Genomic DNA, 13,394 nt, shown 5'->3' on the forward strand with positions numbered 1-13,394 from the left:
ACAAGGGGGATGAAAGCTTTCTGGGGCTTTTTGGTGTTACGAAAACTCCTGTTCCCCGTCCGGAAATGTACAAGCTGTCCCAGGAATTGCCTGCGTTTGCACCACACGTGACACACGAGGTGGATTTGGACGGGATTTGCAAAGTAGAGCATCACACAGTCACCGCAATTAGCGAAGTTGTTGGCCCGAGTTTGGGTTAGACAGTTTGTTGGCATTTGGTACTTGGTCGTAGCGGAAATTAGAGCTTTTCCTGAACCCAACTCGAAATGATGTTTTACAGTGGAAATTTGACTTCTGATTTCTAATAATCCTTCACCTACGCAAGGATGTAGATCTTGATTTTTTTACTTGAAATATTGCCTTCGCTGCACAAAGGAATGGTTTTTGCAGCTGCTCTCAACAGAGTGTGTAGACATGAAGTGCAAAATAACAATTTTAGTGCAATCTTTCTAGCTTCGTTTCCTCAAACCATGAAGGAAAAAGAGAAGGAATTATTTTCCCTCCATAGGTGAATAATTCATCATCTCTCATCGCCAGAACCGCTCGGCGATGCCTCCAAAACCACTTCTCTGCTCATGTAAATTTAATACGCCCAAACAGCTCCACCGTGTAGAGTAAAACGAGGAAACGGTGTGCAGAGCAGCAAACAATTCAACAAACAAACCAAACGAACACGAGAGAAAAAATTGTAATGTCAGTTGCTAGTTTTACCCAAATTGTAGTTTCCGTTTGTTTTAGGTATGGAGAGTAAAAAACAAAATTGGTCATCTCCATTGAAGCGAACCGAAAATGTGGGCCACCAAGCGTCACTGGTCACGGATGAGGCACTAGTCGAAACAGACAAACCATATCCCCGCCATTGACTTCAGCATTCGAACCACAGTTACTGCCGCAAAACGAAAGGGGACAATGCGGGTGAAGCTTCCCTAGGATAGGATACTGAGCAAAAAAAAAACACCTCAAACCCAAAATGGACGAACGGCAAATGTTCATAGCCCCCTGGCCCACAAAAAGAAGGACCAAAAAAAAACACGCTAAAGGGCAAATATTCAGCTTCCTGTGTCGATAGGCGAAAGATTTTTGCATAATATCCCACTTGTACTTTATTGACAAACTTTTCAGCCGCACGGGAAGCCAACACCCAACACACACACACACACACACACACACACACACACACACACACACACACACACACACACACACACACACACACACACACACACACACACACACACACACACACACACACACACACACACACACACACACACACACACACACACACACACACACACACACACACACACACACACACACACACACACACACACACACACACACACACACACACACACACACACACACACACACACACACACACACACACACACACACACACACACACACACACACACACACACACACACACACACACACACACACACACACACACACACACACACACACACACACACACACACCAAACATCCGGTGGAGCGTCGAAATTTGCCCCGTTTTTCACGTAGTGATTTTATTTTATCCATGGAGTCGTTGTGGGGCAGCTCCCGGGGACTTTGGCGTTCAAGGACATCTGTTTGACTTGCGGCTTGCAGCGGAGGGCGTAGCCTCAAAGAGAAAGCAAGAGAGAGAGAGAGAGAGAGAGAGAGAGAGAGAGAGAGAGTGAACTGGGATAAATACACCCAAAAAATGGGGAAGGATGCGTGTGAGAGCTGTCGTGTGGTTCTGCCTTTCCACCAGTAATATGCTTATTTACACCAAGGTCGAATGTGTTTGGGCACGTGAGACAGCTTGGCAGAAGAAACTGCAAATGTTTCGCAGTTTGTTGGAACTTGTGACATCTTTGACTGCTTGTGCTGAAAAAGAAGATGTTGATGATAACTATATTCAACATTCACGTTAAAAAAAACTGCAATGTTTGAATAATTCAATTTTGAAAACCCCATCGACAGCGCACCTTCTTGCCAAATGGTAACGACTGCTGGAGACAGTTTGTTTGACAATAATTAATAAGAAGTAACTTATAATCTCTTTCATTCGCTGGAAGATGTTCGAATCAGACTAGGAAAAGAGAAGACTAATCTCGTATAATATTTCATCTCCTTCTGCCCAATATCCCTTGTGTGCATTTCCATTTGATTAATGGATGCAATTTAGCTGCTCGAATCACCCGAGAGCGCGCTTTTATTCCGCGTTTATTCTGCCACCACCGCCTTCATCGAGCTGTGTCGCCATGACCGGGCGCAAGTTGAATTAAGCAAGTAGTAGTAATACACTCGCCCACACCTCGTACGCGCCGTGATTCGTTTTATCTCCTCCCGTTCGTCCCGTTCCGCTGCAAGCCGGGCCGTCCTTGCCCGTGTAGAAGGAGGAAGAAGCGATGGATCACAATGTCTGGAAAATTTCTTTGTTCCTGCTGCCGCCGCCTGTCTGGTGACTCTGTCCGGACAGTGGCATCATTTTTTTGCTCTGCTGCAGCCAATGTGTCCCATCGTCAACCCTAAAAACCACTCAGACCGACCCGTAAGCCCTTCCCCAACGAGCATCATATCCTCACTAGCTGGATGTATGGCTGCATTCATTTCGGTGCGAGATGGCCAATCCTCCCCCCTCTGTTCCTGTCGTCACCACAAACACAATGACAAAGGCAAGGGAGAGACAAAGATAGGGTTAGCGGGACATAAAACGGGAGGATTTGCAGGTTTGCTTGCTTGTAACACAACGTGACGTATCGACGAGACTTTCTGCCAACAAACGCTCGCGTGTGTCAGTTCCGGGCAACGTCCTTGACAGGACTGTGGCGATGTGTCTGTGGTGGGACGGTGACGCTAGCAAAATCCGGAACTGTGAACCCATTCGGGTTAGGAAGTGAGAAGCGGGAGAGAAAGTAAAATAATCGTCCACATAAACCTTCGTCTTTGCTTAGTGCCCTTTTGCTGCTGTCCACCGTGTCGTGGCGTCGTCGAACGATCGCCCGGTTACCGGAAAGGACTACACACTACGCACACACACTCACACGCCTTGTGGCTTGCGGGGTGCGTTCGCAAACACATTGTAACAGTGTGTTGTCGTCTGCTCGTTAGACATTGGAAGTGGACATGCTTTTTTTGTCGGAAGCGATTAAAAGCTGTGCAGAATGTGCGAAAAGTTGGTTCGAACGATGTTTACGACGGATGTCGTTACTTCGTCGAACTTTCTACCCACTCACCACAATGTTCCTGAATCCTAAAACAAAGGGGGGGAGCATCCTTTATTCGGAATCACAGCTAGGATGAGGCAGCAGCTAACAAAGAATCAATCAGTTTGGACAGACGCGCGTGGGCACAGTGGTTTTTTTCGAGCCAATCAACATTCCCAAAAACTGCAACAAAAACCCATCCACAGAAATCCTTTTTGTCGATCGAAAACCATGCTTCCTTAACTACCGCTTCCACAGCTACGTGATTACGGAGCTGCTCCAGTCGGATCTGCACAAAATCATCGTCTCGCCGCAGCACCTGTCCGCTGACCACATCAAAGTGTTCCTGTACCAAATCCTGCGCGGGCTGAAGTATCTCCACTCGGCGCGCATCCTGCACCGGGACATCAAGCCCGGCAACCTGCTGGTGAACAGTAACTGTGTGCTGAAGGTACGTTGTTTAAATTGCGCCTTTCCATGTGCTTCGTTGTTAACCTTTATCTCCACTCGCCGCAGATTTGTGATTTTGGGCTGGCGCGCGTCGAGGAACCGGACCAATCGAAGCACATGACGCAGGAAGTCGTCACGCAGTACTACCGCGCGCCGGAGATACTGATGGGCGCCCGCCACTACTCGGCCGCCGTCGACGTCTGGTCGGTCGGGTGCATTTTCGGCGAGCTGCTCGGCCGGCGCATTCTCTTCCAGGCGCAAAGCCCCGTACAGCAGGTAAAAAGCCGGTTGACCTCGTTAACTCCGTTCCCGTGGCGTTACAACTTCAATCATGGGGTTTCCCTTTTCCGCAGCTTGAACTGATCACCGAACTGCTCGGTACGCCATCGCTGGAGGATATGCGGCATGCCTGCGAGGGCGCCAGAAGCCACATGCTGCGGAGGGCACCGAAGCCCCGGTCACTGACCGCACTCTACACGCTGAGCACCCATGCCACACACGAAGCCGTACATCTGCTCTGCCAAATGCTCGTCTTCGATCCGGTACGTACGGGGAGAGAGTGAGAGAGAGAGAGAGAGAGAGAGAGAGAGGGAGAGGGAGTGTGTCACTAGACGACCACAGACAGGAGTTAATACACGGCGGTACTGGATAGGGCTTGAATGGGAACGCCATGCTAAAATTAAATCGCACCCAGCAAAACAAACAAAGAAACAAACTATCTGTTCAGACGGATGTGTGGCTTTCTGTGTCGCAAGTTAGATTACACATCCGTTGCAGATTGTTTGTAGGTGGTTTTGGGTGTATTCCGCAGGGGGTTTCACCAGAAAAAGTAACGTGCAAATTGGCGGCAGGAATCGGTTTTCTTTGTTTGTTTGTATGGGTTGCTGTGTGTTGCATCGTCACGACGGTGGCACGGTGTGAAGGCACGTGCTTTGGAGGCGGCTTTTAATACAGAGGGTGGTGTGCGTGGATAGTGCAACGGACAGCAAACAGCGTGAACGGGCTGTTCTTTGTTTTGGTTGTTCGGTTCATAACGACAAATACCGATCGAACTGCTTGCGTATTAACGCCGCCTACGTCACAGATATGGTGTTCAGCGTACTTTTCATTTACGCAATCAGACGCACGTGTCGCTTGGAAAGACAGTTGCGAGACGCAGTGGTGTTGTGGATGAAATGGTTTTTTGCTTTCGCTTTGGAGTGTGCGTTGTCTCCTAAAAATTAATAACTCAATCCAGTAGCGGTGGGAGCTCGGAATTGGACCTACCCGATTCCGTGTTCGGAAGCAATTCTGGAGCCGATTCCGATGTTGGAAGCGATTCCGATTCCAGAGCCGATTCCGGAGTAGACTTCGGAGCCGATTCCGGAGATGAATCCTTAGCTTATTCCGGAGTTGACTCCGGAGCCGATTCCAGAGCCGATTCCAGAGCTGATTACGGAGTTGACACCGGAGCCGATTCCAGAGATGAATCCAGAATCGATTCCGGAATTGTAATAGGTTCCGAAATTAGAATCGGCTCCGGAAACGGAATTGACCTGGGAATCGCTATTTGTTCCGGTAACATAATCAGAATTGACTCCAGAATTGGAATTAGCTCCAGAGTGAGAATCAGTTCTTGAATTGAAATAAGAAATTTCAGTAGCGAAATCAGTCCGGGAATCTCCATCAGAATAGCTCGTTTGTAAATTTATAGTAAATTTTATAAAAGGAAATTTATAGTAAAGTAAATTTTCTTTTTAGCTAACAATATGTAGCATCATTAGATCCAAACGTCTCTTCTTATGGAGATATGGAGAACCGATTCTGATTTTGGAGCCAATTCCGGAGCTGATACCGATTCCGGAACCAATTCCGGGGCCAATCCCTGAACCAATTCCCGGAAGCTGGTTCCGGATCTACTATTCGGAATCGATTCCAGAGAGCTTCGGAGCTAGCAGGAATCGATTCCGATGAAAACTTCATTTTTCCCATCACTAAAATCCAGCTGCAAACATTATTTTGTTCTAATACTCCCAATAACTAACTCCACAGGACAAAAGAATATCCGTGATCGATGCGTTGGCCCATCCGTACGTCGACGAGGGTCGACTTCGTTACCATTCCTGCATGTGCAAGTGCTGTTACACCACGTCCGCCGGCATGCGCCAGTACACCGGCGAGTTCGAGCCATCCGCCACCCAAGCATTCGATGACCTGTGGGAACGCAAACTGACCTCCGTGCAGCAGGTGAAAGGTAAAAAAAGCATCAGCAACTGTTTTGGTTTGTGTGTGTTACACACTCTTTACTAAAATGTCCCTTTTCTTTTCTCCATTTTTCTGCTCTCGGTCCGCCCCCAAAACAACAGAGGAAATGCACAAATTCATTGCCGAGCAGCTACAGACGGGCCGCGTGCCACTGTGTATAAATCCCCAAAGCGCTGCATTCAAATCCTTCGCTAGGTAGGTAAACCAGGCTAGAAGGGCTGAACCATCTCCCATGCCCTACGCCGCCACCTCCCCACCCCCAACCCTGCATGCGGTTGTGCACAGCCGATGTGTGACGTACCGAGGGTGCCGACAAATCGTCCCGCGCTCCTGGTTTTTCATTCACAAATGTGTAGCTCTGTCCGCAATCATCCTTTTCTCTTTTCCTGTTTTTCGTCAAAACTGAAAATTAGTTCTACCAAACCGAGTGCTCTCTTTGCTGCGTATTTTGTACATAAAGAACTTTTGGTTTTGTCTTTCCCCCCGTTTCCGGCGCCCTCCTTACAAGGAAACCTCATCCGCCGTTGCACCACACGGATGACGTTTGCTTTAGGATACATTAAGCATATAAGGCGCGGCTATTTTTGCTCTCCCTGTTTTGTCTCGTCCCAATTCCAACTGATAAGGCTCCTACTACTATCTACTACTAGCCTTAGGGAAGATATTTTTGTCAAAATCTATTTTTAAAAACCATTTACCATCTAAGTAGTGACGAATGTGGAATGTTAGTAATCGGCTCCCAGAAGGAAATAAAGGAAGGAAGGCGCAAAGCAAAGGAAAGCTGCAAACCCTGAGTACGCGTCATTGAAATGACTCCAAAAACAAATCCCCCACTGTGTCCGTACATGGGTTTGTGGTTTTTTTTTAAATGCATTTATATGTTGAGGCCACTTCCTTCTTACAAAAAAAAACCCCACGGCCACCTGTTCCCGCCCAGCGCGTCTCCACCACGGGAGAAACACACAAGGATGTTTTTGATCCAGATTTTTGTTCCACACGCTCTCCTACTTCTCCCCCTCCCCCACCCCCTTCCTGCTGGTGTAACGATCCATCTCCCTGTTTTATATGTGTATCGCCCCCCCCTGGTGGTTCCCCTTTTCTCACCCTATCTGTTTCTATTTCTCTCTCTCTCTCTCTTATCACTTTCACTATGTTTACCTACTACTACTACTACTATCCGTCCGTTTATCGAAGCTCACTTTTGTCATTGTGTTTCGTTTGACAACAGCAATAATCATCACATATCACCATCATCCAATCATCATCAGTAGCAAGCAGGTGGCAAAACTGATGCCCGCCGCGGGTAGCGCGCAAAGAGCTAGGAAGAAGCCGTGTGATCCGTTGCTGATGTTTGAATACTCGGGGGAGAAAAAAGCCAAGACGCGAGGTGGTGGTCTGCCACACAATCGCACTCGGGGAGGTGTGTCAAATCAAGATAGAGAAGCGCACCACTACTACTACTACTGCTAGCACAGTGCGTGTGAAGTTTGTCGATCAGTAGAGTTGGTGACCGAGAAAGGACCCCGCGACCAACACTATTCCCCATTAGTGTTCGATAAGAATCGATAGAAAGCTGGCCAAGGAAGAGATTTAAAAAGCAAAGAAACCGAACGATGCCCTTGAAGAGAAGAAACTGCAAATTAGTGTGGAACGACTTGTGTCGGTTCTGTGTGCACATGCCTTGTGCCCCTTATGAGTTGTTTGCTTGTGGAAATCACCAACCAACGACCGTGTCACTACTCGTACGACCTGCTACTCAGCTTTAGAGGATAATCATCACATTGCAAAACGAAAACAGCACACGATTTATTTGGAAGAAGATCCTTCCATGTCACATCAAACCACACAAGAATAATGCACCAGATGCGCACTGTTTGATGCTCCCCGTCTCTCAGACTCTCTCCCATGCACCTCCCATCGGTGCATCTTTCCGCGGGGGGACGACATTCAAGAGACTGTCACGATAGCGATAGCGCTGATACCTAAACGTTTACCATTAGCGTCACGGTGTCAATCACTAATCCTCTTTGATCACTGTGTGTACATGTGTGTGTGTGTGTGTGTTTGTGTGCGTGTTCGCACTTTCGTGCCGCGGGGCCATGGATCATCCCGGGGCAGGATACACACACGCAACTGGAATGTTGGATCGGGGGAGAACAAAAAGCGGACGTATCTCCATGCTGCTACACATCTGTCCACAAGCCTACGATTTTTCGCAAAATAGGTGTGTTTGTGTGTGTGTGTGTTTGTTTGTTTAAAAAAAAACTGTTTTTGTTGCTGCTCTCCTCACTGTAAACTATCTTTATTTCTTTGTTCACTTTCTTCACTCACCATATCGGCGCATCTCCAATAACAACATCTCCATACTTCTTTCACTTGCTCTCATCAATCCACACTCGCATTTCGTTTCTCTGTGTGTTTTTGCATCGTTCTAGCTTTCATTTCATTGTTGGTTGTTTTCTTTCTTCTTTCCTTCCTTTCGACGATCCATTTTACTACTACTGTGTCGTTACTGCAATTAACAACTGCATTCAACGTTCTTCTTGCATTATTTGCTCTGTGGTTTGTGTTACGTTTATGTTAGTTTATGTTCTTCTTTCCAATACTGTCCCGAAGACACATTCTTGCATTTTGGCTGCATGGCGAGTTTTTCGTCATTTTAAACACACTTGCTAGTTCTTGGTTTCGTAATTGCATTGCTTTTTCATTTGTTCCAATGTTACTTTATTTTAAAATGCACCAACTTTAGATAAACTTTCTGTAAAGTATTTTTCTTTTTTTTTTAAGAAATATACATTTTATTGTTTGTTTAATATCATCATAGTAAAAATCTAATAAAAAAAAGTCAATTAATTCAACCAGAAAGAGCTTGTTAAACCAACAACTTAAAAATAAAACACCAAATCTCCCCAATAAAACCCTTACAGCTGAAGAATTTGACACAAACCAATCTAATATCTGCTTAACTAAAACCAAACAGTCCCAACTGTTGCATACTGCTCCACAAGCCACCCATATCCACAAGTGCTCTCTATGCTTCACGCCAATTGGCCGATAACATTTGCTTGTTTGCTCCTTCCGCCTCGCCGCCTCTCATATCGCTCTCCTCTTCCTATCAGTGGCTGTAAGCTTGCGCTGAAAAGCAAAAATCAACACGCAAACAACAACATAAAAACCATACGCTCTCCTCCTAAACACTTGCTGCCCATGAACGCTCCTTACAACGAATTTCCTTCCTGCTGCTAGTGCTGCTGTTGCTGCTGCTGCTGCTGCTACTACTACTACTGCCCGGCAAAAAACCAGCCGGGGCCAACAGGAAAAACAAAACCGCGTAAAAAATCCCCTTTCCACACACACCCACACTCTCTTCTTTGTACCGCTAATATTCCACATTCGTCACATACCTACTGCTACTACGTCAAAATTGTGTATTTACTATTTTCTATTTTTATTTCATTTTAAGTAACAACACCTTTTTCCCTCTTTCTATTGTTACATGCCCTCAACACCTACTACCAACAAAAAAAAATCAAAACTTAAGCTCGTTACGAGCTTCAGCGTGGCTTTTTCTTCCTTCTCGTAACAGTTTCCTTTTCCAGCCATCTTTTCCCCTCCCTACTGTGCTTGCGTCTTGTGAATTTGCATCTCAATTTACTGTACTTACTTTCCGCGTTACTACTCTGCAGCAATGCCACCGAATAAAACAAAACAAATGAGGAAATAAGGAAAAGCATGCGTTTGTTTGTGATGGTATTTAAGTTTCCCGTTGCACACAACAGTATCATAATCGTGTTTCGCTAGTGTGAACGTTAACTGCATATTAATCGTTTAGCCTAAAATCGTTACTAAACGAGCTCAAATTCAGCCTAAAATTACCAAACATACTTATCTCCCAAAACTAAAGCAAACTAAACGAACATTGCATCTAACTTCCGTACTGGTCTCACACATCGTTAGTATGTTCCTTGTTTGATTGTTTTATATTGGCATGAGTGCGCCTTACTAATTGTATAATTTCACTCCCTGTTAAGCCATTTCCAGGCATCAAACTGAAATATAGCATTATGATCATTTACGTTCTATCTCCTCCCAACCAACTACCTGTTTTGCACATCTGCACTGAGACTGATTTGCGTTTGTTTTTCTTTTCTCTCTCCCTACTTTCATGTACCTCCCGCGCATCCGCTCATCATCTAACCTGTGTGTGCGTGTGTGTGCAAAAACCGTAGCTCAACCGTAGCCCATCCATCAGAACTGCCACCATCGCCGCACCAGTGGGAATGACATAATGAAGCAATGGCCGCCTAAAATGGAACGCTGTAAATGCAACCGAGAATCGACCACCCCTGCCGAACAAACCAACACAAATCGACTCTTTGCAAGATTGTATCAGGAGAAGCGACCATTAGGGGCATATCTGTGTTTTGTGGCGTCAGTTTCTAGGTTCTAGAAGAAACAAAAAATAACCCCTAAAACCTCAAGGTTGCCATTCCTATGGGACAATCGGTGTCCAGGGGGGGTCCAAGCACTTACCAGAGCGTACCACGAACAAGAGCTCCCTCTGGTAATATATTACGTGTGAATATCCAGGCAGACACACAAGCACATATGCACACACAGAGACTATCTATTGTACGGCCGTCAGCATCAGAGCGCAACCAAGTAAAGGGGGACAGTATTTTTTGTTCGATTTAGTATGTGGTTTAGTGCATGGGATTAGGTTATCATATCTCATGAAACGATGGGAGCTGCTATGCTAAAGGACTACTGCTCAGTTGTAGTGCAGAAGGACAGACAGGTGTGTGTGTGTAGCAAGCAGCGCCATCTGGGAACAAGATTGACTAATTGGAAGGAAGAATGTGTTGCAGTAACAAGCACACAACAGTGTACGTCCGATCGATGATGTATGCAGAACTAATCGCTCATAGCGCCGACGCATCCTTTCGATTACTCCAATCAGTTGTTTCACGTGTTACTTGACTTGAACAACAAAAAAGAAAGACAATTCCGTACAAACATTCTAAAAGGCAGGTGAAGAAAACAAACAAACAAAACCAGTTCCAAACACCGACAGGGAGGGGCCACAGGCCATGCTTGCAAACACATCAACAATCACAGAGCCACAAAGCGAACTGTTCCGGGATCGAGACGAACCTTTTGACTGCCTAGTTTAATTTAGCTTACGCGTGTTGTACTTTGTTTGCATCCTGTGTGTGAGAGGGCGAGTGGGCGAACGAAACATACCGTAAACACACCTGTAAATAGCGGAAAAGTGGAAGAGAGGAAGCCTATGACGGTACGATTTATACGATTGATTTCATTTAGGAAAATTCTCCATTCTCCTTTTGTTTCTTTACTGTCGCGTCTTCGTTAGCTTTTAAGGCATGTAGGGCAAACATTTTAAGCTTCGGATGTGTGTGTGTTAGCAAAGGAAGAGCGAAACAAGACGCGCCAAACAGAACGCCATGGTATGTGTGGCGTGCGAAACGCGAAAGACTTTATAGACGGTGAGTCAGGGGGGGGGGGGAAAAAGAACGTAGTTTTCATTGCTGCCGCTTCTCACCCCCCACAAAAAAAGAGGAAAAAAAGAGCGAAGGTCATCTCTCGCCCACGTGGTGAATCAAATCTTTCAATAAGATCTCATTATTAGTGTTTTTTAATTCAATTACATTTTTAGATTATTTTCCCCCCAACAAAAAAAAACCCTAACTCTACCAGTACACACGCGCAAGAGAGAGGTGTAGTAGTAAAAGCAGCCGCATACGCAAGTGCAAGCATCGTAAAACCCTGCTTAAGAGAGTGAATCAGTTGTGGAGGAGCAGGTGGGCAGGTACATTGGGTAAGAAGTGATAAGAAAAACGGTTTTAAATAGTAGATTATGGAAAAAAAGGCAGCTGCAGCATACACTCTGCAGCCTCTCGAAGGTACCACAGACACGCATGTACCACATTCAGGACAGGACAGGAGTTCGTTTACATTGCAATCACTCGATGTAAGCGCTCAACAGCCGAGGTTTTCACAGTAATGGAAAACGTTACAATAGGACAGCTACCATCAGGCATGTACAGGTTTTTTTTGTTGCGTTAGCAGGATAAGAAAGGACGGAAGGATGATGATGATGGTTGCGTTTATATAGTACCACTGCACCCTCAGCTCTACACGCGCGCATCTCTGTACAGTAAGAGCGTGGAAGAGCCCTCTACCTTAGCGAGGTAGAGCAAGAGAGAGAAACAAAGGAGAATACAATATAAAATGATAAACAATAAGGATGAATGATTGCAGGTAGTAGTGCGCTTTTTAACCAGCAGTGGGTTAAGGAAAGGGAGGGACTAAGCGGAGAAAGGATAATATCCTGCACGAGAGAGAGACTGCGCGCGTGCATGCGTTCAAGAAAGTAGTAGTAGTAGCAAGTGTAAGAAGCATAACCGCAAAACTAAAACAAAACAAACATAAAAACAACTCTAGCAAACGTGTTCAACGATTATGCGTGTTTAAGGTTAAGTAGAAGCAATAAGATTTTCATGTGGCACGGAAAGGTGTGGAAAAGGGGCACTAGAAAAGCAGATTTTTGGCGGGGCGAATGATGCTGAACGATTCAGATACACGGTGTATACCCGGTTTCAGTTCCGTGGGTTCCTGTAGTTTTTTCCTGCCAATTCGGCTTAGGAAAGGATGGTGAAGAAGTGCTCACGTCGTGGTGTAGTGTACAATTAGATCAAATTTTATTTTTTTTTCCATTCAAGTGCACTTGAACGTGCATCTCTTCACTTTAAAGACAATTTAAATGCGTTCTCTTGTCGCGGTGTTCTTCTCGTTCTGCGTACCCCTTATTCAATGAAAGTTCACTAAATGTTTAGTACATTTCACGCAACACCTTCGCGCGTGTACCGTTTTTGACCAAGAGGAACGCGTGGCGGAGATTCCTAATTCATTTTATGCGACTGAAGCGAACGGACGGAGAAGCACACACACACATTGAGAAACAACATCGATTGTTTGCTCTCTTCCTCAACGAAACACGCCACTGAGCGACAGGACCCGTAGGGCCGTATCGGGAAAACGATTCGGTGTGAAGGAGTGGTATAATGCATCTAGTTTAGCAGTATAAATTAGCGCCAAGCAACAAAAACTCAAATAGAAAGTCACACACACACACACACACTTTCATGAGAATGAGGTCGGATGCGCGCCACCAGTAGGTTTTAAGCATGTGTATATTTGATAAGGGATCGAGTTGTGGTTGAGACAATTTTTTTGATTGCAAACATACAAGTCCCCAATATAACAGTAAAAAGCGGTAGATAAATGCGAGAAAGCAAAGGAGAAACAGAGAGAAAGCAAAGAAAGAGAGGAAGAGAAACAGCGAGAAAGTGAGAGAGAGAAAGCGAGACACATACATAGGAAAACAAATAGACGAAAGCAAAAACAATTCATTTGGTTCCTTTCTTTTAGTTGTTCTTTTCAACTTTGCTTTTAGTTTATTATTGTTTCCTACTCTCAC

General features: G+C 45.5%; 1 protein-coding gene across 3 annotated transcripts in view; it reads left to right on the top strand.

Annotated features, from left to right (window-relative positions):
• LOC1276565 (serine/threonine-protein kinase NLK) overlaps window positions 1–13,394 on the top strand; it is an 80,825-nt gene that overhangs the window by 60,189 nt on the left and 7,242 nt on the right. The window contains exons 4-9 of one of the 3 annotated variants that reach the window (XM_315928.4): window positions 3,458–3,650; window positions 3,716–3,925; window positions 4,003–4,191; window positions 5,681–5,882; window positions 5,995–6,088; window positions 10,123–13,322. In XM_315928.4, coding sequence (XP_315928.3) covers window positions 3,458–3,650; window positions 3,716–3,925; window positions 4,003–4,191; window positions 5,681–5,882; window positions 5,995–6,088; window positions 10,123–10,177 — 943 coding nt within the window. In that variant the 3' untranslated portion in view covers window positions 10,178–13,322. Of the gene's footprint in view, window positions 1–3,457; window positions 3,651–3,715; window positions 3,926–4,002; window positions 4,192–5,680; window positions 5,883–5,994; window positions 6,089–7,121; window positions 7,538–10,122; window positions 13,323–13,394 lie in introns of those variants that run through there. The other 2 variants (XM_061644618.1, XM_061644619.1) reach the window with 2 other exon arrangements.

The sequence above is a fragment of the Anopheles gambiae genome, chromosome 2, assembly GCF_943734735.2.
Source record: "Anopheles gambiae chromosome 2, idAnoGambNW_F1_1, whole genome shotgun sequence".
Lineage (NCBI taxonomy): Eukaryota > Metazoa > Arthropoda > Insecta > Diptera > Culicidae > Anopheles > Anopheles gambiae.